The sequence below is a fragment of the Panthera leo genome, chromosome D4, assembly GCF_018350215.1.
Source record: "Panthera leo isolate Ple1 chromosome D4, P.leo_Ple1_pat1.1, whole genome shotgun sequence".
Classification (NCBI taxonomy): domain Eukaryota; kingdom Metazoa; phylum Chordata; class Mammalia; order Carnivora; family Felidae; genus Panthera; species Panthera leo.
In genome coordinates this window covers 83395468-83421648 of record NC_056691.1, presented here as the reverse complement: position 1 = coordinate 83421648, position 26181 = coordinate 83395468, and the positions used below count along the sequence as shown (strand labels likewise).

The 26181-nt window shown below is 37.3% G+C and overlaps 1 protein-coding gene across 5 annotated transcripts in view; it reads left to right on the top strand.

Annotated features, from left to right (window-relative positions):
- NR6A1 (nuclear receptor subfamily 6 group A member 1) overlaps positions 1-26181 on the top strand; it is a 225550-nt gene that overhangs the window by 89213 nt on the left and 110156 nt on the right. For 2 of the 5 annotated variants that reach the window (XM_042911845.1, XM_042911844.1), the window contains exon 1: positions 12629-12794. The exons of the other annotated variants lie outside the window; for them this stretch is intronic. In XM_042911845.1, the coding sequence (XP_042767779.1) occupies positions 12746-12794 (49 nt within the window). In that variant the 5' untranslated portion in view covers positions 12629-12745. Of the gene's footprint in view, positions 1-12628; positions 12795-26181 lie in introns of those variants that run through there. 5 annotated transcript variants of the gene reach the window in all.

Below are 26181 nucleotides of genomic sequence, written 5' to 3'. Positions count from 1 at the left end.
GCAAACTCAAACCTAAATAGTTGCAGAAATGAATGTGTTTTCGGTCCTTTCTCTGTTTCCCTAAGTGTCTTTTCTTTTTCTGTCATTCTAGATTATCTTTTCCTTCTGTCCAACCAGATGGTCACTAAGATTTATTAAATCTACCTCCCAAACATAGATCTATCATTCTGGACCAATGTACTCAACATCACTAGGTAACAGAAACATGAAAAAAAAAGTGAGGGTAGTGCTATATACCCACCATTTAGAATGGCTAAAATTAAAATAACAAACAAATGGACTATACAGTGTTAGTGAGAACAACCCAGATACTCAATCTCTGTCAGCAGAAGTGGAGTATAAATTGAGACAAACATTTGAAAGCTCTTCAGTAGTATCTATGGAAGTTGAACACAGGCAGTTTTATTTCTAGGCATATACTCAACAAAAATGGATTAAGTGTGAACCGAGAGACATATAAGAATGTTCTAGCATCATTATTTGTAATAATTCCAAACTGGAAACAACTAATTATCCACAATAGAGTTGGTAAATAAATTATGGTGTATAACCCATAAAATGGAATATCCTATGGCAGTGATAAGGACAAACTATCACAACATGCAACAGAATGGATGAATCTCCTAGACAATATGTTGAACAAAAAAAGCCAGATACAAAAGATTACATAATGTGTGATTACCTTTATATAAAGTTCAAAAATAGGCAAAACCAATCTGTGATGATAGAAGTCAGAATAGTGGTTACTTTTACTGATGAGATATAATGCTGAGAGGAAGCATAAAGGAGGTTTCTGAAGTGTAAATGTTCTAATCTTGATTTGGGTGTTGTTTCCACAAATATGTTCACTCCAAAAATTATTGAACCATACATTTGAGATGAATGTGTTTTACTCTGTTTATAGTCGAATAAACAAACTTACTTATTTTTAAAAGCTAGGCAATAGCTTGGCTAATAAGTTTGAGGGGAAGCATAGGGCTCAAGGACTTGTGTTAAAATACCATCTCTAGGTTAATGGCTTTGGGTTAGTCACTTGAGAGTGACCTTAAAGAATGACTTTTTTCTCCCTGTATTTACAGTAATGATCTGGATGGAGTTTCACCAAACCAACAATACTTTGGGTCAGGAGTACGGTTGTGAGGTCTCAGTTTTTATTCTGTGTAATACTTCTTAACATTTTAAGTGATTTTTCAATAATATTTTAAGCAAGCTTTAAAAAAAAACAATGACTTTGATGGAGGAAATGTTAGGTAGCATGACAAGTAATAAGGTAAGATATTTGGGGTCATGTGGAACTTGGGTGCTCTGCAAATTAGATCTCAGCATATTCATTTTACAGTTTGGTAAAATAGCAAGAGACATTGCTCAGAGGTTATTGAATAGAGTGAAATGTTAAACCAAACCAACCAAACAAAAAAAGCCTAGTCTCCCCTTTGCATTAAAAAAAAATTGTGCTAAAAAATACATAAAATTAACCATCTTAACCCTTTTAAAGTGTATAGTTCATGGTGTTAAGTATATCTATAATATTGATCAACAGCTCTTAACTTTTTCATCTTGGAGAATGGAAACCCTGTATCCATTAAACAACTCCCCCATTTTCCCTTCTCCCGCCCCCTGGTACCCACTATTTTACTTTCTGTTTCTATGAATTTGGCTGAGAGAATTTTAGTTAGAAATTTAGTAATGAAGCTTTGATTAAACCCATGTTGTCTTACTGTCTGTGCTTTGCTCCTCCACATTTTGATGTCTGTCCAAAATTAAATGGTCTTATCTGGTATATTCTAGTCATTTGTTGTCAAAAGGTAACCACAAATTTCTAGGAACTATTTTATTTATTTTTAAATGTTCATTTACTTATTTTGAGAGAGAGAGTACATGCATATGTGAACAGGAGGAGGGGCAGGAGAGAGAGACAGAGAGAGACAGAGAGAGAATCCCAAGCAGGCTCTGTGCTGTCATTGTGAAGCCTGACATGGGGCTTGAACTCACGAATCATGAGATCATGACCTGAGCCAAAATCAAAAGTTGGATGCTTAATCAACTGAGCCACCCAGACACCCCTCTAGGAACTGTTGTAGAGCAGAATGAATGCTTTAATAAAAGGTTAATGATAATTTTGCTTTACATTTACAAAAGGCTGTGGCATTCACATATAATCCAGAGATGCATTCCTTTAAGATATTATATATTCTTACAGACAACATTAAAACCTTAGCACAGAGCATTGGCACAGTGGAAACCATAGTCTTTTTTGGCAAATACTATATTTCTCCAAATTAGACTAAATTGTTTATACTTCAGTAAATTTTTTAAAGAAATCATAGTTTTTTTTAATATGAAATTTATTATCAAATTGGTTTCCATACAACACCCAGTACTCCTCCCAACAGGTGCCCTCCTCAATGCCCATCACCTACCCACCCCTCCCTCCCATTCCCCATCAACCCTCAGTTTATTCTCAGTTTTTAAGAGTCTCTTATGGTTTGGCTCCCTCCCTAACTTTTTTTTTTTCCTTCTCCTCCCCCATGGTCTTCTGTTAAGTTTCTCAGGATCCACATAAGAGTGAAAACATATGGTATCTGTCTTTCTCTGTATGACTTATTTCACTTAGCATAACACTCTCCAGTTCCATCCATGTTGCTACAAAAGGCTGTATTTCATTCTTTCTCATTGCCAGGTAGTATTCCATTGTGTATATAAACCACAATTTCTTTATCCATTCATCAGTTGATGGACGTCTAGACTCTTTCCATAATTTGGCTATTGTTGAAAGTGCTGCTGTAAACATTGGGGTACAAGTGCCCCTATGCATCAGCACTCCTGTATCCCTTGGGTAAATTCCTAGCAGTGCTATTGCTGGATCATAGGGTAGATCTATTTTTAATTTTTTGAGGACACTCCACACTGTTTTCCAGAGTGGCTGCACCAGTTTGCATTCCCACCAACAGTGCAAGAGGGTTCCCATTTCTCCACATCTTCTCCAGCATCTATATCATCCTCAATGGGGAAAAACTGAGAGCTTTCCCCCTGAGATCAGGAACACGACAGGGATGTCCACTCTCACTGCTGTTGTTTAACATAGTGTTGGAAGTTCTAGCATCAGCACTCAGACAACAAAAGGAAATCAAAGGCATCAAAATTGGCAAAGATGAAGTCAAGCTTTCACTTTTGCAGATGACATGATATTATACATGGAAAATCTGATAGATGCCACCAAAAGTCTGCTAGAACTGATACATGAATTCAGCAAAGTCGCAGGATACAAAATTAATGTACAGAAATCAGTTACATTCTTATACACTAATAATGAAGCAACAGAAAGACAAATAAAGGAACGGATCCCATTCACAATTGCACCAAGAATCATAAAATACCTAGGAATAAACCTAACCAAAGATGTAAAAGATCTGTGTGCTGAAGACTATAGAAAGCTTATGAAGGAAATTGAAGAAGATACCAAGAAATGGAAAAACATTCCGTGCTCATGGATTGGAAGAATAAATATTGTCAAAATGTCAATACTACCCAAAGCAATCTACACATTCAATGCAATCCCAATCAAAATTGCACCAGCATTCTTCTTCAAGCTAGAACAAGCAATCATATAGTTTTTCTACTTTTTCTGGAGATTTGAAGCCTAATAAATAAATGATATCTAGCTATTTTTAGAAATTCCATGCATAATTTAGACTGTTTACTTGCTGACATCCAGAAATCTATTTTCAACGTATGTGAGACTGCATTGTATTGTCCTGTGTTCTTACAATTTTAGAAACCAGTTCTTTTCAAAGTTAGGAGCAGAAAAAATTTTATCTAGTGTCTGGGAAGAAAAAAATTTAAAGGAAGCAAAAAGTCCTACCAAACCACAGAGAATGAGACTTAGACTATAGTGAAATGAGAAGGTCCCTAAGAGCCAGTCATCTCTGCATTCAAATCTGAATTCTGTTTCCTAGCGGTTTTGAAAATGGACAAATAATATCTTTCCAAGCTCGATATCTTCATCAATAAAGTAGAGGCTAATAATAGTACTAGATTCTTGAGGTGGTTATCATTATGAAATGTCATGTTTAGAAAAATATTGCATGGAGCCTGACATACAATAGGCCCTTGATAAATGTTATCTGCCATTATTTGGGAGAGGGTGTATGTTTGAAACATACTAGGTATATGCAGGTATCAGAGTCTTTGAGTAGATGCAGAGCTTTATCAGAAGTCTGACCTTTCACAGTGAGCTGATCAGCTTTTATTTCTGGAGCATGAAGTTACTGTGATAATTTCTCTCCTGTGTGGTACACACATGTACAGGAAACCAGGGGCATTATTTCCTGTTAAGGGAAATGTCTCTTGTAGGACTCAAATTAAGCAGGATTTACAGGGGAAATTACAAAGAAATGAAAAATGATAGTCATTTTATGAAAAGTAAAAGGTTTTTTTCTTCCTGTCCGTATTTGAATTCTTCTTGACTATAGGTACTTGGGTAAACATTAGTGTGTGCTGGTATAAAGCTATTCAGTTGGTTGGTTTGGTTTTTTTCCTCTCAAGAAATTTTGATTTTTAAGTTGATCACTCAGTACAGTGTCTTAAAATGTTTTCCTTTTTCTAGCCATGGTCTGAGATATGTGATATTTCAGCAATTGGGCAGGGCAGATTGGGCAGCTCAATCACATGATGTGAGGGCCAGATTGTGAAGGATGCTGAAGGCACGCTTTTTTGAGGAAAGAACTCTTTTCTTAACAACTGTAGATCTTATATACGTACATTAAAGTACCTGAAACAAAGTTGTCATTCCATAAAGAGGTTTTGAATAAATTATATTCTTGGTTATCTTCTTGCCTTGGTAAGAATTTATAGAATTTTCTATTGTATTTGGGAAATCAGAACTATATGTCCATATTTAATATTCTTTGCTCACTCTTAAAATTTGAAAATAATTTCCATGGGAAAAGAGTGACTTCTGTGCATCTTAATTTATCATCACATTTTCCCATTTCATTTTTTTTTTTCTCAAATGTGGCACTGATTCTTGGTTCATTTCCTTGTTTTCAGGTAATGAAACATATCCACGAGATAAAGTATTTTTGTTTTGAATTGTTTTGTTTTTGTTTCTGAGACTTTTGGAACTTGATATTAAACTTCCCTGTGTCCTGTTGAAAGATTTTCACAATTTCTGTCAACTGCTTAGCATCTTTAGGGAGGTCTATTTTATTTACTGTGGAGATTCTTCTACTTTGTTGCCCTTATTTTAGTTTTCCTTTAAAACTCTCTTCTCGGGGCGCCTGGGTGGCTCAGTCGGTTAAACATCCGACTTCAGCTCAGGTCACGATCTCACAGTCCGTGAGTTCGAGCCCCACGTCAGGCTCTGGGCTGATGGCTCAGAGCCTGGAGCCTGCTTCCGATTCTGTGTCTCCCTCTCTCTCTGCCCCTCCCCCGTTCATGCTCTGTCTCTCTCTGTCCCAAAAATAAAATAAACGTTAAAAAAAAAAAAAAAAAAAAAAAAAAAAAAAACTCTCTTCTCTTTTCATTGTTGAACAAACAAACTTTATTGTATTTGGGTGGCAGCTAATTATGTATAGCACATTCTCAGTGTTTGTGAGCTTAGGGTGGGACAAATGCTATTAGTCCATGCTGGTAGGAGTGTAAATTAGACCAAAAAAAAAAAAAAAAAGGTTAGAAATCAGAAATGTGGATAGTGATTTTTGTATAAATATATTCACTACAGTATTATTTATAATAGAGAATTAATGGAAACCACCTGGATATCTTAAAAGTCATTTTAATGACTTTTTAAAAATACTTATATGTAAACAAATTAGAGTATAAAACTATAGAGAATTGATCCCATTGTGTATGAACTACATCAAGATACTAATAAGGATTTTCTTTGTGGGTGGAATTGTGACAGGTTTTCTTTTTCTTTATTACCTAGATTTTTTATATAGATCATGTATTACATGTATAATGACAGAAAAACTACCAGTATTTAAAAAAAACACTAATATATTAAATAACTACAATATAAGATGAGAAAATTTACCAAATGTTGACAGTGGTTATCTTTAGACAGTGAGATTATGAATAACTGTTTTTGAGTTGTGAGTAACTTTTTTGTGTTCATAGTTTTTGTGCTTTCCAGCCTATCTGTGATAAGCATACTATCTTTATAAGGTGAAAAATAAGTTATTTTATAAAGTATATCAATGCAGTCATCTAGAAATTTGCCTTCGGAGAAGTTTCCTTATGAGACTTTTATAATCTTTAGAGGAAAGAAATGCTTTCTTTGTCCTTTTTGATGGTTATGGTAGACTTGAGATTCCAAATCTTTAATGTTTCTTGTATACAATTTCTGATTAAATTGGCTGAAGTAGTAATACTACTAGAGATAAAATGTCCTACCCTTTGATATCTGTACATCACGGCGATCCATTTCACTATTGATATCCCAACTTCAAAGTATTTTTCTTTTATAGTCTTGCTATCTTGTGTTTAGCATATGCAGCCAGGAGCTCTTTAATAAACAGATGGAGCATTTCATCTATAAATGGCTTATTCTGCTTAGCTGTTAACACCTGAAACAAGTATTTTAGATACACTTAAGCCTTTGAAACCAGTTATTTTTAAAAAGTAGAGTTATTCTCATATAGATGAATATGAAAGCAAGATGATAGTAATATCTGATATTTGTAAAACTAGCATAGCTACTATTTGCCAAGCATTTGTGGTGTTCTAGGCACTACATTAGACACTGACAAACATTATACAGTTTTCACAGCAGCTCTGTGAAGTTGTATTATTTTCCCTTTCTTTCCTGTAGAGGGAGGAACCTGAGGTTCAGAGAGACAAATTTGTCTAGGGTCACCCAGTCTGTGAGTGCTTAAGCTGAAACTAGACTCAAGTCTTTGTGACTATAGTACCCAAGGACAGAACCTTTCTCTTGTTTCCTGTTGTGTATCTAGTGCCTAGAATAGGACTTGTCACATACTGAGCACTTAATATACATCCTTTGAATGAATAAACTGTATACCTAGAAGCTTCTAAGTGGCCAAGCAAAGAAATTGTTCTGTTCTACTAATACAGGATTATGTAGAGGAGTGAGCCTGACAAAAAATAATGCTATTAGAAAGCCAAATGGAGGTACTTATACCAAAATCTAGGTCATAATAACAGATGATCAGATTGGGATCCTCTTTTTTGACGTAACAGTTTAATTTGTTCTGAGTACATATGTCAGATCTCTTTTTCACTTAACTTTGATATTCAGTGAACAGAGAAAAAGCAAAATATGCACGGTTTTGAATTTTTACCAGTGGAAAAAAATCTGAGTGGAAACTCAGTTTCTGTAAGTGGCAAGAAACTAGAATTGGAATTTCTTGATTGGGACTTTTGGAACTTTAGGTATTGTGGAAATAACATTGTGCCATTGTGGTGACATGGATATACTTTATCCCACTGGTAACAGCAACTTCTTTTTATAGTCATATGACAGCAAAGACTAAATTCCAATTGGAAGAAAGGTTAATGTTTAGACACCTTGTAGGCATAGGTGGTTCTAGTTTTTAAGATGAATTGTTGCAGAAGCCCACTTGTGATTCTAGCCTTTCCTTCTCTTCATATTTATCATGCATGTCTCAAATATTCTTGGTTGCTAAGAGCCAGCTGAGTCATGGGTTGAGTATTCTGAGTACACTAGCTGTGTAATCACAATGGTCATAGCATGTGCGGGTAAAGGAAATGGTGAGTGCTACAAACATAATCTTAGGGAAGGGGGTGAAGGCAATATGTATCACATTTAATGCTCCAATGTATCATGATCTCCCAGAATGTCATTCCATGCCTAGACCCCTTTACAGATACTATATTGTTCTTAATCATCCATCAAAAGGAAACTGAGTTTTTGCATGAGATAGTGGTTTACCACAGATCTGAGTAATGGTCATTTGAAACCAGTCTATGTGTTTGAAGGTATTTCATTTCCTTGATGGTTTAAGATCCATTAAGATCTTGTAGTTTAGCATATCTCTTTGCTTGAATCAAACAGCTGAGAGTGCATTCTTCCATGTTCTTATGAACTATATTATATTAGTTCGGCTTCAGCAGTTGGCAGGGCACTTTCCCCAAATCACTGGATTCATTCTGCAATCCCTACCATTTTTTAAATGATACGGCTTCTGACCATGGTTATCCTAATTTATAGCTTGTCAGCTACTATCTGTTTTGTTCATCATTCAACCTAAGTCTGCTACTGTGTATGATACATATTGGGCATTTAATATTTATTGGATAAATGACTAGAAAAAGAAGGCTCGGCTTGATCAGCATTTATTAAGAACTCACTCATAAATGTCTGCTGAGAAGAACCTTTCCTTTGGTTACCTTTTGTGATTGTTTTATGATAAAATTGCTAATGATATCCATGGAAAATCCTTGCAGTCAGATCTGTCTTATCTATCTTTATTTAACTACCTTTCTTGTCTATCTAATCTATCTGCTTAAGCAGTCCTGTAAAACTTTTATGGTTAGCTAGGCTTTACAGAGACTGGATTTGAATACACTCTGGCAAGACCAAATTTCTCACCTCTTAAGTACTCTCTCTACCCTTTAGCTTCTAGTATGAATGTGCTTTTTTGGACCACTACTGGTAACAAGGACTCAGAATTGACTTCTTAAAAGTCACCAATCTAGATAGTGGCAGAGATTTAATGTACTATCTAATCCAGCCCACCTCTGGGAGATAAATCTACCTTTTCAGATTTCTAACTATACCACACTTATCTCCCTTACAGTTTTGGGGAGGGTGGGGTACAAGGGGGAGAAGAATCTACTACTTTCTGTACTCTGAAAGGTTATTTGGCATGTCTAACATTTTTCACTTATTTGGTATAAAGAAACATTACTGTTTCTAGTTCTGCTGGATTAGTTTCAACTTTAAAATGAATCTACAGATGTAGTAGAAAAACATCTTACCCAGCAATTCCTTCTATGGGTTTGATTTTAAAAGACATGAATTTTCTTTCTCTTACCTGCAAGAGGCAGATATCTCAGTCAAGGGCAGTATTTTAGAACTTTCATATTTTTGTTTTAATCACCAAGAAGAATGAGTGGTAATCTTATTCCAAAAAGATACTATTTCTTCATTTAAGAAAATGATTCTTAGATATTTAATAACATTAAATTAGTATCACTATTAAATTCTGTCTTATAATACTAAAATCTGAGGTTCCATCTCACTTTTCTTATAATTTTCTTATATTTATTCAATCAATTTATTTAATATTTATGTTCCTAAGACTTGAAACTCTGTGCAGTGTTGACAGCTTTTATCTTCATGTTTGTTTTAATCATAATTTAAACAGAGAATGGCCTTTGCTATAAATCTGCCTAGAACCCTTCTATTTCCATTCATGTTTGGGAAGATTCTTAGACAATGAAGTGGACCTCAGGCCCTTACTGTATTTTCATAGAACTGACATTTCCAGAGTGGTTTCCATGTGCTAGGATGTTCAAGATGTTTTATGTATATGATCCTTGAACTTTAAAATGACTGGCAGGAAGGCTAAAATATTCATATTTTTTGCATGAAGAGTCTGAGGCAAAGAGAGGAAGTGACTTACTCAGGATCACATAGTATAAATAAGTAGCAGAGCCAGGATTCCAACCCATGTTCAGTTGCCCCTAAGCCCCATGATTCTTGCACCTAGCAGGCATAAGGATGGGTTGAGAATGACATCAAAATTTTAGAACCTCATATCCATGTTTATCATGTCTGATTTACTTGATGATAGATTTGGAAGTTAAGACATGTGGTCATGATAGAATCACTTGGAATGTTTTTTTTTTTTTTTTAAGTTTATTTATTTTTCAGAGAGAGAGAGCACAAGTAGGAGAGGGGCAGGGAGAGGGGGAGAGAAAGGTGGAGAGAATCAATCCCAAGCAGGCTCTGCACTGACAGCATGGAGTGCAAGCAGGGCTTAAACTCACAAACCATGAGATCATAACCTGAGCTGAAACCAAGAGTCAGACGCTCAACCAGCTGTGCCACCAAGGTGCCCTGGAATTTTTTTTTTTTTTTTTTAAACCACTAAAGCCTTGAGGAGGAACCACTCATTACATCTGGTCTTGACCAAATACCAGGTTCACAATAATTTAAAAAAATAGGCATTGGATGTTTTATCAGCTCATTATTACTATTACTATAATTTAAATTATTTAAATGTTCCTTCAGTTCAATACTTAAAAAAAAAAAAAGAGAGAATGAGGTTTCTTACCATTGCATTTCTAAAATAGCCTTTGCCATTTTCTTGAACAGGCATCAGTTTCCCTATTTGGAAATGATTTTTTGTATTCATCTAACAATGTATCCCTTGGTAGAGTTTACGTTTTAGCTACAGAACATTGTCCTATATAAAACCTAAGCCCAGATGCATGTATATAAACCTCTGAAGACACAGGGGCCATGCTGGTTATTTGAGCCAAGTATGACATGAGATTGTTCTGGTGAAAAAGCCAGGCTGTTATGGAGCGGCATGGTCACATATTGGCTTAGGAAAGCTGTCTAGAATACAAATATTTCCATTTTATTCCACTTGCTTTACTGAATGGCCAGCATTAGTATTTTAGGATACTTGTTTATGATGGCTTGCTTTATGTGTTGAATAGTATCTGTCTGCACAGAGTCACATTATAAAGATTTAGGGTGGACAATATAGTAATAAATAATAGCTACTCACTTTTTTTTAAAATTCCCACTACATGCCTGGCACTTTACTCTGGATGCTTTCTATCCTTGACTGTGAGTCCTTCCATACATCTTGCTGGTTGGCTGTTTCCCCATTTTGCAGGTAAGGATACTAAATCCCAGAGAGGTGGACTAATTTGCCTAATATTCTCTAGCTGGCAGCGTGGATGCTAGTAATCAAAACTAGGTCTGACTGCCTTCAAGCCCCTTGTTCCTTGCAATTCTGTATTGTCCATGACAGTGATGTGAAGGAAACCATAGAATCATTTGCTTCATATGTTTAGGAAGAACTTTTGATACTAAGTAGCATTCTGGAACATTTTAATTACTCTGACCACTCTTAACTGTCTGCTACTACTGCCTTAATATTCTTCATAACCTTTTTATTTTGGGCCAAAGGAAAAAAAAAAAAAGAAACCGTTGGTTTCAAAATGCTTTTTTAGACATATTTCAAGTATCATGGTGCTACCTACCTTGTCGACAATACTCGTCATTAAATTTTTTTACTTAGAGATTGATTTATTTCATGTCCAGCTGGATGTGTAGTTGAACACAGGTATTGTGGATTGAGCATAGTCTAGATGATTGCTGTCCATTAGTACTTTCTGCTATAGTTCTCTATCTGCGCTGTCCTGTATGATAGCCCCTCATTACCTGGGGCTATTGAGTGCTTGAAATGTGGCCAGTGTGACTGAAGAAATGAATTTTTAATTTTATTTAATTTGGATTAATTCAAATAACAATAGCCCACATAGCTGGTGGCTACCGTATTGGACAGCAGCACGGCTTGAGGTTGTAACTGATGCTCGTGTTTGGTGCGTAATGATAGAATTTGAAGAAATCCAGTAATTGGTAGTTTAAAAGTTGCTGATTTGTTTTCCAGCAACATTAAATTTAGCAAGCGTTCATCTTACAGCCATGGGACCAGAGTAGAACCGTTCGTGTTTCTAAAGCAGTTTTTGGTCATTCATGATCTCATTTGATGAATATTTCAGGTATGATGTCATTTAGGATTTGTGTCTACTAATGGATCACAGAAGAAAGGCAGAAGAACAAAACCATTGATAACTTCCTTGTGTAGGGTCTCCTCCTGTTGAAATGGACACCATTCTGGCTTATTGGTGCTCAGGTTGCAGCATGAGGGCCTGGACAAGAACCTATGCTCATTGATTGAGACTGGAGAATTATCTCTCTCCCCTCACCTAGAATGTCCATTATTTTATTTTTTAGGTCTAAAGGGAGGGAAGTAGAGGCATTTTCTTAATTTAGCCAGAGAACTACAATAATTTGATAACCAACAAAAGAAAATGTAGTTTTCTTTTTAATATGCCAAATAAGTCTTTCGGGCTTTGATTTTAGTTCTTTGTTTTGGAAAACACAACTCAGAACTCAGAAATATTCTATCTAAGGTTAGTTTTTAAATTGATACATATCTTCTGAAGAAACTTTTGATGGAATTAAATAATAGATTTTATATGATGTTTTGAAGAAAAATTTGTTTCCCTGGAGTCTTGATACATTTGGTTTCATTCTGATTGTCTAGTCTTATGAAATAATTTGTAAAAGATATTAATTTCATTGTGTCACTTGTGTTACCAAGCACCTTTTTTCTGTGACATTTTTGTTTATAAAATGCTCTTCTCCTTTCTATCAGAGCTTACAACTAATCAACTCTGGATGCTTTTGATTTTTCTGACTGTGCCACGGCATTGAATGAAGTTCCCTATAGTGAGAAAAGAGAGCACATGGGACTCGTGACTTTATGTACTCCAACAATAGAGCTTTTATGACATTGGAGGTGGTTAAAAAAGCTAGAAGTAGCTCTTAAACATGGCATCGCTGTGTTGCCTTTTTTTTTTTTTTTTTTTTTTTGTATTCTCAGGGCTGCCAGGAGTGCATCGGGCCTGTAATTTCCTGTTCTCTGAATCCCCCATCTTTCTGCAGCTCCGAGCTTTGTGTCCCACAGCCTGTGACTCTGTGCTAACAAATCGCTATTGTCCAGTGGGGCGAATGGTGGCTGGAACTAAAGAATTGCTGTCTGGTTTCTATTCAAATCCAGGTAGTGAGATATATGAATGGACTTTTCGAATCGTCCTGTGAATAACGTCTGCTCGGCATGAAGGCTCAGAGCCACGCTAGGAAAGATTAACTCCTAGGCTGACCACTAACATCCTTTGTGGTAGGAGGTAGAAACATTACCAAATATCATTTTATTCATACTGAATTTTCCGTTTTATCCTCCAAAACTAGGGTTAACCATTCAATTATTTGACTGCTTTTCTCTCAAGTTTTAGTGTTTCTGTTGATAATATAGAAGTTTGGGAAAATGCTAAGTTGTTTATCATCTGTATTATTTTTCTGTCAAAAGTTTTCTACCTTACATTGACGATGGCATTAAGTTATCTTTATAGTAGTATACATGCAAAAATGAGAAAGAAAGAACTGCTTTTTCTAAGAAACCAACCCTTTAAAATGCTTTTTAACTAGCAAAGGGAAAAATCTTTTTTTTTTTTTTTAGTGCATTCTACTTATTTGCTTTATTCCCTGAAGTCCAAATTTATACAAAGAAAACAGAAACAACTTCAAACGCAGTATATTAACCAACCAAACAAGACTTATTCAGATTAGGAACCAACTTAAGCCTTTGTACCTATGGCAGAATCAGGATTTTTAAAATCAGATTTGGAAGGCAGACTCTAATTCATAGTTCTCATTATCCTTAGAAAATTATTATTTTATATTTGTCTTATATACCTGAAAAAATGTCTTTGGCTTGAAGGGCCATGCTTTTTACACTCCTTCCATATCGCAGGTACTATGGAATGGAGAGCCTTTTATGTTTCTTTTTGTCTTAAACTCAGACAGCTTTGTAAGCAGTAGTGTGTAGATTACAAGAGTTAGACAAAAGCAGGCGCGACTGCGAAGAGTTGGGTGGGGGGAAGCTTGGGGCACTTCCTGTCACTCAACACATTCCAGATCACTAAAAAATTTCCACACCCTCTGCATTCCCTCTTGCCCACCCCAGATCCCAGTATTTTCTGATCCATATGTTGTGGTATTTATCACACTCCTCTCTATCACTGGGCTCTGGCAAGACGGCTTCAGAGGAGATGCATTCCTTTAGATTGCACAAAGCATAGCTGGGAAAATGGCTGGCAGTTTCAGAATCTAGTCACGATCGCACGCATGAGCACCTCACACATCCATGCCCCTTCCCTCCCCCCCCTCCGCCTCCCGCCCCTGCAGCTGGCTGACCTGTCTCACCCACTGCTGGCCTATCGAACGGCCAGGACTGTCTGGTTTTGGCTCATGCCTTTGTCCATGTCTGGCTTAGTTCCTCTCTGTCTACGCTTGCCACTACCCCCACCGCCCCAGGCAGCACAAGTGTTTGGCCACACAAAACTACAGATAGAAAAGGTGGTAAAAACTTCAAACTTTTTTTCTGCAACAGTTTATTCTTTTGTGAATTTCTCCCTTTTTTAACTACTCTGGTTTAAGAAAACAAATACAAAATTAATTATATAAAGGCAAAGAATGCAAAACAACCTTTGTGTTCCTTATAATAACTGACTTCATAACTCTCTCCAGCTGCGTTATGGGGTGTGTATAAAAAGCTTCTGTTCTGAGAACAAAGGAGCACGTGCAGAAATGAGACTAAAAAAAATCCACTGACAGTATTTCACTACACAAATTACTTAAAAGATTTTAGTTAAGTCTCTCAACAGATTCAATGTTAAAATGGTTTTTAGTTTAAAAAAAAAAAATTGAAAGTGCTTACCCAGTAAAAGAACCGAAGTAGTCCTGAACTGTTACGTAAGACTTTTTACAGTTGGATCTTTGTCAAAAGGGGGTGGGGGTGATGGGAGAAAGCAGCAACAACAATCAAAAAAGTTCGAGCTGCTGTGGCTAGAGGACAACTTCTGTGTTTCCAGATAGGATTCTTGCTGTAGAAATGGAACTTCCAGCCAGCACAGCATCCTGTCCCGGTAGAGAAATGAGTTTGTCAGTAAAAAAAATTAGATACTGGAACCCAGGGTAGACGAGGTATTGAACCGCGCCAGATTTCCTTGCAGCCCTGTCTGCTCAGCTCGCATTGAACTATATATGACCCAGATGATGGACAGAAGCACATTCAGTCATGTGCACTCTGGAAGAAAGCGGATTTGCTGGTCCCTGGCAGTGCAGGGGTTTGTCTTCTGATTGGGCTGTGCCCTGATCAGTGAAATGTGAAGCCCTCACCATTCAGAGGCCGTAATTCAGGACTGGCAGTTTGAGTGTCTGGCTGCCTTTAGTCACCGAGAGACTTTGAAGGTGTTGCTTTTGTTTGGTGGCATTACCCACCCAGAGGTTGCTTATACCTATGTGCTAGTGTCAGGAGCAATGCTAGTCTTTCTGAAATGTAAACAGGCAACTGACTTTGCCTGAACCCTGTCATCTTATTGTTGATGAACTTGGCTCTAACTTAAATCAGTTATTTGATGTGAGAATTTTTGTGATCCTAACCAAGGCTCCTGTCCACACCACATGCTGGCCTTTATTTTAGGGTTTGATAAGATAAAAATAAAGGTGGCATTTGACTTCCTAGATGGTGTAAATTTCTCTTAATGAAAATTGTATGGATGGATAGCAGAGAAGTTAAGTTTTAGATTCTGGAGTCTTTGAACATACTAGGAAAAAGCTTTATCACTTACTATCCCCATTGTGAAGCTGTCACTCTTATCCCAGTCCTTAGTCACATAGGGGACTGCAGAGGAGAAGCTACCAAAGTGTAGACCCCCTGAGCTGTGATATAGCCTTTAATCATGCAAGACAGCCAGAGTCTACCCTGTCCTGTCTGTCTGAACTAGGGTCCTTGGGATTTATTTCCCATCTTTCTGAGCCACTAGGAAACCAGGTCATTATACAGCACTGTCAGTTGTGACATTTTTGTTTAGTATATAAAAGTTGCTTTGTTTAATGCAAATCAGCAGTATTTTTTTCTTTTAAATCTGAGGCAGTAAAGTTTTGTTATGAGACCTTGGCACTGATACATGAAATCTACTCCACATGGACCTGTCATTTTATTCTGAGAACTTTTTTAAAAAAATTTTTTTTATGTTTATTTTTGAGAGAGAGAGAGAGAGAGAGAGAGAGAGAGAGAGAGAGAAAGAGAGGCACGAGTGGGGGAGGGGCAGAGAGAGAGGGAGACAGAATCCGAAGCAAGCTCCAGGCTCTGAGCTGTCAGCACAGCGCCCAACACGGGGCTCAAACTCATGAACTGTGAGATCATGACCTGAGCTGAAGTCAGACACTTGACCTACTGAGCCACCCAGGCGCCCCGGTTCTAAGAACTTTCTTATCTCTTTAGGAATTAGCTTATAAAAAATCCTAAACTGCCTTTTACACATACAGATACTTTGGTTTATTTTTTGTCTCTTTCACACTTGTGGAAATAAACCTGTGGTCACCATATAGCATCTGTCTATTTTGCTCTAAATTCTGGGTTTGGATGTTTGTGTGTTTGTGATTGCTTGGGTGTTGACTACATTACACAGGGTTCTGTGTTTGAGGACTGTCCCAAAATTCTTCTCATGTCTTAAGCTGGGGAAAGTTGGGTTGATAAGTATGCTACCAGATATAAGAATGATCAAAGTCAGAGAACAGGGGACGCATGCATTTCTCTTTCTATAAGTCGTAGGACAATTACTTTTTTTTAAGTTGTGGTAAAATATACATTATCATTTATCATTTTACCCACTCTTAAGTGTACAATTCTGTAGTGTTAAGTATGTTCACCTTGTTGTACAGTCCTCACCACCATTGGTCACCAGAACTTTTTCATCTTTTCCCCAATTGAACCTCTGTATATAACACTAATTTCCAATTCTTCCCTCCCTACAGCTCCTGGCAACCACATTTCTACTTTCTGTCTCTATGAATTTTTGACTCTCGGAATACCTCATATACACAGAATAATACAGTGTTTGTCTTTTTGTTAGTGGCTTACTTTACTTCACTTTGCATAATGTCCACTATGCTCATCCATGTTGTAGCATGTGTCAGAATTTCCTTCCTTTTAAAGACTGCAGAGTATTCCGTTGTGTATACACCACATTTATCCTTTTTATCTGTCAGTGCACACTTCAGTTGCTTCTACCTTTTGGCTATTAAGACAATCATTCTTGACCATTCTTATAATCTTGTGAGGGCTTCTTTATAGAGCTGCTCTGGCCCATGACAGAAGCTATTCCGTTTTATAAAATGGAAGGGTTTTGATATACCTATCAACTCTAGGGACTTACCAGTACCTAAGATCAGGTTTGCTAGAGAAGGACAGATTCATTTCAGCCTTTCTGGATGAGACCTAATATATACTGCACTCCCATACTTAACTGTTTTTGGATTTATCTTTCCGATTACACTGTGAGCTCTTCATGGGTAAGGACTGTAGCCAATTCCTCTTGAATTGTGCCTATGCCCCTTGTGTAGACCCAGGACCTGTGTAACACAATGAACATTAATAAAAGTTAGTTGAAAAAATTGTGTGTAAATGAATAATAATAATAGTTAATTTTTTACTGTATTTTATTATGTACCAGACACTATGACAGGTATTTTATATATATCAGCTCATTTAATCTTCAAAATAACCCTGTGAGATAAGTACTATTACCTTCATTTAATAATAAGGGAACTTGCCTGAGTCCTTACAGCATGTATAAGATATAATGGGGATTTCAACCCTCGTCTCTTTTGGCTCCAGATCCATTATGCTAGAGGCAAATTTCCTAGTGAGATGATGATCAGTGGGTTTTAGGCTAAGCATTGATTCCAAATCAAATATTCTTTCCCTGAGCATCAAGAGCTATAGCCCTATGATAGATATGGTTCATGAATAGATACTCAGAAGAAAGGTTGGCATATTAGTAACTTGGACCTTTTATAGATTTTTAGCTGAACAACTCCTTGTTGAACTCAGTTGACGGATATTCCTGTGTATGCAGATTCTTTCTCGTTATTTTTTAAGTTTATTTCTTTATTTTGTGAGAGAGACAGCACAAACAGCAGGGGAGGGGCAGAGAGAGAGAGGGAGAGAGAGAATCTCAAGTAGCCCCCATGCTGTCAGTACAGAGCCCAATCCAGGAACCGCGAGATCATGACGTGAGCCGAAATCAAGAGTTGGACACTTAACTGGCTGAGCCACCCTGGGCACCCCTCTCATGTTATCTTGAAAGTAGAGTTAAATGGAATGCACTGGAATGAATGCATTGATGTTCTTCATTTGGCAGATACACACCCATAAACGTGTATAGGTATACATATAACATACGTATATGGTATATATGTGTGTGTGTGTGTGTGTGCGCGTGCACGCACGCATGCAAATGAGTAAAATCTAGGTGCTAAGGAGAGACCAAGAACAAAACAGAAGATTCTTCCAGAGCTTATATTCTAGTGAAAAGACAGAAAATAAGTTAACAAAGTAAAATGAAGTAAAACAGAAAAGCATGCTATGAAGAAAATAAAACAAGGAATCTGAAATTGACCAATAAAGAGGAACTTTACCAGTATTTTTAAATAAGGTTGTATTCACATATTCTGATTCAAATAAGGTTGATTGCTAATATTTAGTCCGTGTTGTTTTATTTTTTCAAATTCTCAAATACTTTGAGAAATACAGAAGGTAATGTTACACACACCTGATAGTCTCATTTTATAGGTCAGTGGCGTTCAATTTTTTTGACTATTATCCACTGTAAGAAATATTTTATATTACGATTATACACATATTTGTGTATATATCTACATATCTATCTATATATATCTGAAACCACAGTTTTATGAAATGGTACTTGTCCTTACAACATGTAGTGTCATCTGATATTTTTCTCTTTAATTTTTTTTACTTAAAAAAAGTTATTTAGGGGCACCTGGATGGCTTATTCAGTTAAGCGTCTGACTTCAGCTCAGGTCATGATCTCGCAGTTGGGGAGTTCAAGCCCCACGTCGTGCTCTGTGCTGACAGCTCAGAGTCTGGAACCTGCTTCAGACTCTGTATCTCCCTCTCTCTCTGCCCTTCCCCTGCTCACATTGTCTCTCTCTCTCTCTCTCTCAAAAATAAATGAACGCTAAAAAAAAAAAAAAAGAAAAAGAAAAAGAAGTGTTTTAAACAAAAAAGTTACTTAAAGCCATTAAATTGGTTTTACAAGCTACTGAAGGGGCAACCTGAACTTTGAAAACTCCTGTGGGTGAGAAAATTGAGGGTCTGAGAGGTTATGACTCGTCCAGTGTCACATAGCAAGGAAGTGGCAGAGCTAGGACTTGAATCAAAGCTTGATTCCAAAGCCCGTATTTGTTCTACCACATTATATAGCTTCCCTGCTGATACTAATCTTTAATGAAACTGAACAACAACAAACCACAAATGATCTTTAATAATAATGATTATATAAAATGTAAATTTACCAAAGCAGAGGCTACAGGAAGAAGCAAAATAGTCTTCCTCTGATCGTTGCCTGTGCATTTTTCACAGAGCTGTTGGCCACTTGGAGTTGTCTGTCCATATCTTGGACAGAATGCAGTTGACAGTACTCATTAGTTATGCTGGGAATCTGCAGATTCCCAAAGCACTTGTATCTCATTACTCAGCCCAGCCCTGAGGTAACCGTAGTTCTTAAAATAATAGCTGTGTAAGACCTAGCTTGTGAGTGTGAGTGTGGCCTTCAAAAGTGAGGTATTGCAGTGTGACTTGGAGTCAGGCCTCGAATGTGGGAAAAGATACCAAGAGTCTGAGTTCAGCCCTGACGTCTCTGACTGTGGAACTGGTTACTTTTGTGGAAAGGAGAAATCACACCCTCCTCGGAAGGAAAGGGAATGAATGCCTTTTGTCTACTATGAGCTATGCGCTGTACTCTAGGCACTTCTGACAAGGGTTTTTAATTTTCACAACAGTTCTGTGAGGGGAATGTCATTATCCCTATTTTGCAGAAAAGTAGTGTTAAAGAAATGATTCTTAAGAATCACAGTCAGGTAGTGGCTGAAGCTGGGACAGAAACTCTACTATACCTTAACTTTAAAAATCATACCCTTCACCTTACAGCTAACTTCGAGCTCCAGGCTGATGAGACTGTATAGAAGGTGACATTGCTAGGCCTTGGGAATAAAGAGTTATGTCCTAAGACAGACGCCTGTGAAAACCTAATAGTGTTGAAATAGAGCTGATTTCTGACTCCTCTGCAGTCTGGGGTTTGACTGGGATACCTCCAAGACTTTTAATCAGTCTAGACTTGGGGTTTGGGGCTAGTTTTTACTTCATGCAGTGGCTTTCTAGTGAAAAACAGGAGTTTAATCTGCTAGTTTCCATTATTAACCAGCTGAGTTGGTTTTTCTCTCTCTCTTTTCTTTTTAAGTTTATTTATTTATTTTGAGAGAGAGAATGAGAGCATGGGAGGGGCAGCGAGAGGGGAGAGAGGGAGAATCCCAAGCAGGCCCCATACTGCCCACTCAGAGCCCGACACGGGGCTTGAACTCATGAACCATGAGATCATGACCTGAACTGAAATCAAGAGTTGACACTTAACCACTGCAGCCACCCATGCGCCCCCTTTCTCCTTTTCTGCCATGACTTGGACATAGGTTTTTGTTTTTTCCCTTTTGGGCTTCACTTGGGTTGGCTGTCCAAATCTTCTGGACCTCCTTATACCTTGGTTAGCCAAAAATAGTCAGGTACCATTGTCTGCTAGGGAAAGGTTAAAGTCACATGGGTAGGATTGGATTTAAGGCACAGATCATAAACTATTTCTCCTGTGGTGGCCAAGAATACGCTCATTTTTTGTGAAGAAGAGACTGATCCAATATTAAGCATTAAAAAAAAATTTTTTTTAAGTTTATGTTCTTATTTTAAGAAAGACAGAGATAGCACAAGCTGGGGAGGGGCAGAGAGAGAGGGAGAGAGAAACCCAAGCAGGCCCCGTGCCGTCAGCTTAGAGCCCTATGTGGAGCTCGAAACCAATGAAACATGAGATCATGACCTGAGCTGAAACCGAGTCGGACGCTCAACTGACTGAGCCACCCAGGCGCCCCCATAATTATTTGATTGTATAATTAAAACTAAGGATTTTGGATAATATCTTCAGATACATATATCTGAAGGCCTATTTTTTTCTCTCCCATTTTATCTTCCCATGGGTTACATCAAGGGCAAAGATGGCAAAGTAGATTAGGCAGAAAGAGACAGGAATAACCATGGGGCAGACCCTGTGGTAGGTGCTTTGCAACGTTGTTATTTTGAATTCTCACAGTATCATGATTAAGTTGGTATTGCCACTTCGTCTTTTATACAAATGAAGAAACTGAGGTGTAGAGAAGTTAAATAATTTCTTCAAGATTCATAAGACAGAACCAGTAATCTCACTCAGGTTTTTTATGGGTTGTTTTTGTTTTCTTGTTTTTGTTTTTGTTTTTGTTTGTGGCTCCAAAGCCCTCTCTCTTTATTACCTAATTACTGTCTTCTTTAAAGCACTTCCATTTTCACTGAGGGGCATTTCCAGGGTTGAGGGAATGTCAGCGGTGATTATACCTCTTGGGAACAGACTTTTCCAAAATCTTTAGGAGCTCATTGTAACACGGATGGACGGACCAATGAGACCTGGAATAGCCACTGATTCAGAGTCTCAAGGTTCTTGAGGAAAAAGTGATAGGGCAAAAAAGTCATGTAGCTGGGGGCTGAGCTCCACTGAGGTCAGGCTGTATCATGGGAAGAAGCCAGGGCTGAATTCCAAGTCATAAAGAGCTGAACCTAGGTAGGTACCAGGGCTCCCAAAGGATGTGGTTCTGAGGCAGGCCAGTGGTGGCCATGGGTGACTACCTATTTGTAGTGGTTTCTACTAGGCTTCTACTAGGCCTCTTACATTAACCTTTTACGTAAGGATACTGTCCAAGAGATATGTGACCCTGAAATTACACACTTTCTAAAAGTTTACGTGTTTACCATTCCCATTAAAATCATAAGTGCCCACTGAGAAAAAATGGCAGGTTACTTAATTTAAGCAATTTTTAGGGAGTCTTTTTTAACTGCAATATTTTTGAACATATAGTTTTCTTCTTTATAAAAACTGTAATGTCTTGTTTTCCTCTAGGCTTATAAAGGCAGGAGTGCTTGGGTGGCTCAGTCAGTTAAGTGTCCAACTCTTGATTTCAGCTCAGGGCATGATCTCACGGTTATGAGATTGAGCCCCGGAGGCTCTGTGCTGAGCGTGGGACCTGCTTGGGGATTCTCATTCATTCTCTCTCTCTCTCTCTCTCTCTCTCTCTCTCTCTCTCTCTCGTCTGCCTCTCTTTCTCTCCCCTTTCCCCACTCGTGTGTGTGCTCTCTCTCTCAAAATAAATACACTTAAAAAAATAAAGGCAGTAACTATTAACTTGATGACTTAGAAAATTGATATTTTTTTCTTTCCTGTGCATTTTATTTAATTAGTAAACTTTATTGTTTAGAGCAGTTTTAGGTTCATTTCAAAACTGAGTGTAAAGTACAGAGAGTTCTCATCTAACCTCTGTCCTCAACGTGCATAAATAACCTCCCCCACTGTCAACACCAAGCACCAGAGTGGTGCAGTTGTTACAACTGATGAACCTATATTGACACATCATTGTCACCTGAAATCCATAGTTTACTTTAGGGTTCACTCTTGGTGTTATGCATACTGTGGGTTTTGACAAATGTGTAATGACATGTATTTTCATTGCAGTATTGTACAGAATTGTTTCACCGCCTTAAAAATGCTCTGTGTTCTGCTTGTTCATTCCTCCCTCCCTCCTAACTACTGGCAACTACTAATATTTTTACTGACTTCATAGTTTTGCCTTTTCCAGATGTCATATAATTGGAGTCTTACAGTTAGTATGTGACCATTTTAGATGGGCTTTTTTCACTTACTAAGATGCATTTAAGTTTCTTCCATGTCTTTTCATGGTTTGATAGCTTCTTTTTAGCACTGAATAATATTCCATTGTCTGGATGTTCCAGTTTATCCATTCATCTACTAAAAGACATCTTGGTTGCTTCCAAGTTTTAGCAGTTAAGATTAAAGCTGCGGTAGACATCTATGTGCATTTTTTTGTGTGGATGTAAAATTTCAGTTCATTTGGGTTAATACCAAGGAGTTTAATTCCTGGATTGTATTGTATGAGTATGTTTAGTTTTTTTGAAACTCCCAAACTGTCTTTCATAGTGGTTATACCAGTTTGCATTCTGACCAGCAAGCAATGAGAATTTTTATTGCTCCATATCCTCGTCAGCATTTGGTATGGTCAGTGTTTTGGATTTTGGTCATTCTAATAGGTGTGTAGTGGTATTTCATTGTTATAATTTGAAGTTGCATAATGATGTATAACTTTGAGCATCTTTTGTTTGCTTGCCATCTGTATATCTTCTTTGGTGAGATGTCTGTTCAAATCTTTTGCCTACTTTTTAATTGGGTTGTTCATTTTCTTGTTGAGTTTTAAGAGTTTATTTTATATTTTAGATAACAGACTTTCATTGAATGTATCTTTTGCAAGTATTTTTTTCTAGTCTGTGGCTTGTCTTCTCATTCTCGTGACATTGTCGCTAGCAGACCAGGTTTTGTTTTATTCAATTTATAGTAATTTTTTTTTTAATTTAAGTTTCTTCGTTTATTTTGAGAGAGGGAGGAGCATGAGTGGGGTAATGGCAGAGAGAGAGGGAGAGACCCTCTCCTGGGACTTGAACTCACAAACAGTGAGATCATGACCCAAGCTGAGATCAAGAGTCAAACGCTCAACTGACTGAGCCTCCAGGTGCCCCTATAATAAATTTGTTTAAAGCTTATTTTATTTTTATTTTTGAGAGAGAGAGAATGTGAGCAGGGGAGGGGAGAGAGAGAAGGAGAAAGAGAAAATCCCAGGCACTGACAGTGCAGAGCCTGACATGGTGCTTGATCCCATGAACTGTGAGATCATGATCTGAGCCTAAATCAAGAAGTGGATACTTAAATGACTGAGACACCCAGGAGTCCCCATAAGTTTTTATTTTTAATGAAGTCTGTCAGTGATTTCTTTCATGGATGATGCCTCTCTCTGGTCATTGTCATACTCAAGGTCATAGAGGTTTTCTCCTATGTTATCTTTTAGGAATTTCATAGTTTTGTGTTTGACATTTAGGCCTGTGATTCATTTTGACTTAACTTTTGTGAAAAGTGTAAGGTCTTTGTGTAGATTCATCTTTTTACATGTGGGTATTCAGTCGTTCTGGCACCATTTGTTGGAAAGACCTTTTTTGTTCCATTGTATTGCCTTTACTCCTTTGTCATAGATCAGTTGACTGTATTTATGTGAGTCTGTTTCTGCGCTCTCTCTTCTGTTCCATTGATCTGTTTGTCTGTTATTTCCTCAATATCACACTGTCTTGATTACTGGATCTTTGCAGTAATTCTTGAAATCAGGTAGTGCTAGTCCTCTGACTCTGTTCTTCTTCTCCTTCAATATTGATAGGGTTGGCTATTCTGGGTCTTTGCATCTCCATATAAACTTTAGAATCAGTTTGTTAATACCTACAAAATCAGGGGTGCCTGGGTGGCTCAGTCAGTTGAGCGTCTTGACTTCCGCTCAGGTCATGATCTCACACTCGATGAGTTTGAGCCCTGCGTTGGGCTCTGTGCTGACAGCTCAGAGCCTGCAGCCTGCTTCAGATTCTGTGCCTCCCTCTCTGTCTGCCCCTCCCCTGCTCATGCTTTGTCTCTCTCTGTCTCAAAAATAAATTTAAAAAAACATTAAAAAAAAATTAAAAACATAAAAATAAAAAAAATACCTACAAAATCATTTGCTGGGGGTTTTGGTTGGGTTTGTACTGAATCTATAAATCAAGGTGGGAAGAACTAGCATCTTCACAATATTGACTCTTCTTATCCATGAACATAGAATACCTTCCTGTTTATGTAGTACTTCTTTAATATTTTTCATTAGAATTTTGTAATTTTCTTCATACAGATCTTGTACATATTTTGTTAGATTTAATACCTAAGTATTTCATTTGGTGGAGGTACTAATAATGGTAATGTGTTTTTAATTTCACTTGCTCAGGAAAGCAATGGGCGTGACTTATTTATTAACCTTCTATTCTGCAACCTTGCTGTCACTGCTTATTAGTTCTAGGAGTTTTGTTTTTTGTTTGTTTGTGTGGAGAGAGAGTATGTGTGGGGGAGGGACAGAGAGAGAAGGAGACAGAATCCAAAGCAGGCTCCAGGCTCCAGGCTCCAGGCTCCAGGCTCCAGGCTCTGAGCTATCAGCACAGAACCCGACACGGGGCTTGAACTTGTGAACTGTGAGATCATGACCTGAGCCAAAGTTGGATGCTTAACCGACTGAGCCACCCAGGCACACCTGAACAAAGACAATTTTATTTCTTCCTTTCCAAACTGTATACTTTTTATTTCTTTTTCTTATCTTATTACATTAGGTGGCACTTCTAGTACAATGTTGGAAAGCACTGGTGAGAGGGGACATCCTTGCATTGTTCCTGATCTTAGCAGGAAGGCTTTGAGTTTCATATCTTTAAGTATAATGTTAGCTGTAGGTTTTTTGTAGATTTTCTTTATTGAATTGAGCAAGTTCCCCATGATTCCTAGTTTGTTGAGAATTTTTAGTAGGAATAGGTATTGGATATGTCATGCTTTATCTGCATCTATTGATATGATCAAGTAATTGTTCTTCTTTAGAAAAGAATGTTTAACCAGCCTTACATACCTGGAATAAACCCCTCTTGATTGTAATGTATAATTCTTCTTTACATTTTTGGATTCCAATTGCTAATACTTTGTTGAGGATTTTTGCATCTGTATGAGTGAGAGATGTTGGTTTGAAGTTTTCTTGTAAGATCTTGGTCTTTTTGTTATTGGTGTAATGCTGGCCTCATGTAATGAGTTTAGAAGTATTCCCTCTACTTCTAAATCACTTGTATATTCTATAAAAGATCACAGAATAATTTCTTCCTTGAATGAACCTGTATAGGCTTGGGGCTTTTTGTTTGGGAAGGTTGTTAAGTACTGATTCAATTTCTTTAATAGATAAAGGCCTATTCAGATTGTCTGTTGCTTCTTGTGTTTGTTTTGACAGATTATGTCTTCAAGGAATTGGTCCATTTCATCTAGGTTATCAAATTTGTGGGCATAGAATTGTTCATAGTATTTCTTTATTATCTTTCTACTGTCCATATGATCTGTACTAGTGTTAATACCCTCTTTCATTTCTGCTATTAATAATTTGGTTCTTCTCTCTTTTCTTTTTTCTTTTCTTTTTTTCCTTAGTTAGCCTGGATACAGACTTTTTTATTTTATTTATCTTTGCAAAGAACTAGCTTTTGGTTTTGTTGATTTTTCTCTAAAGATTTCTAGTTTTCAATTTCATTATTTTTCTAGTTTTTTTTTATTTCCCTAATTCTGTTTGTTTTGGAT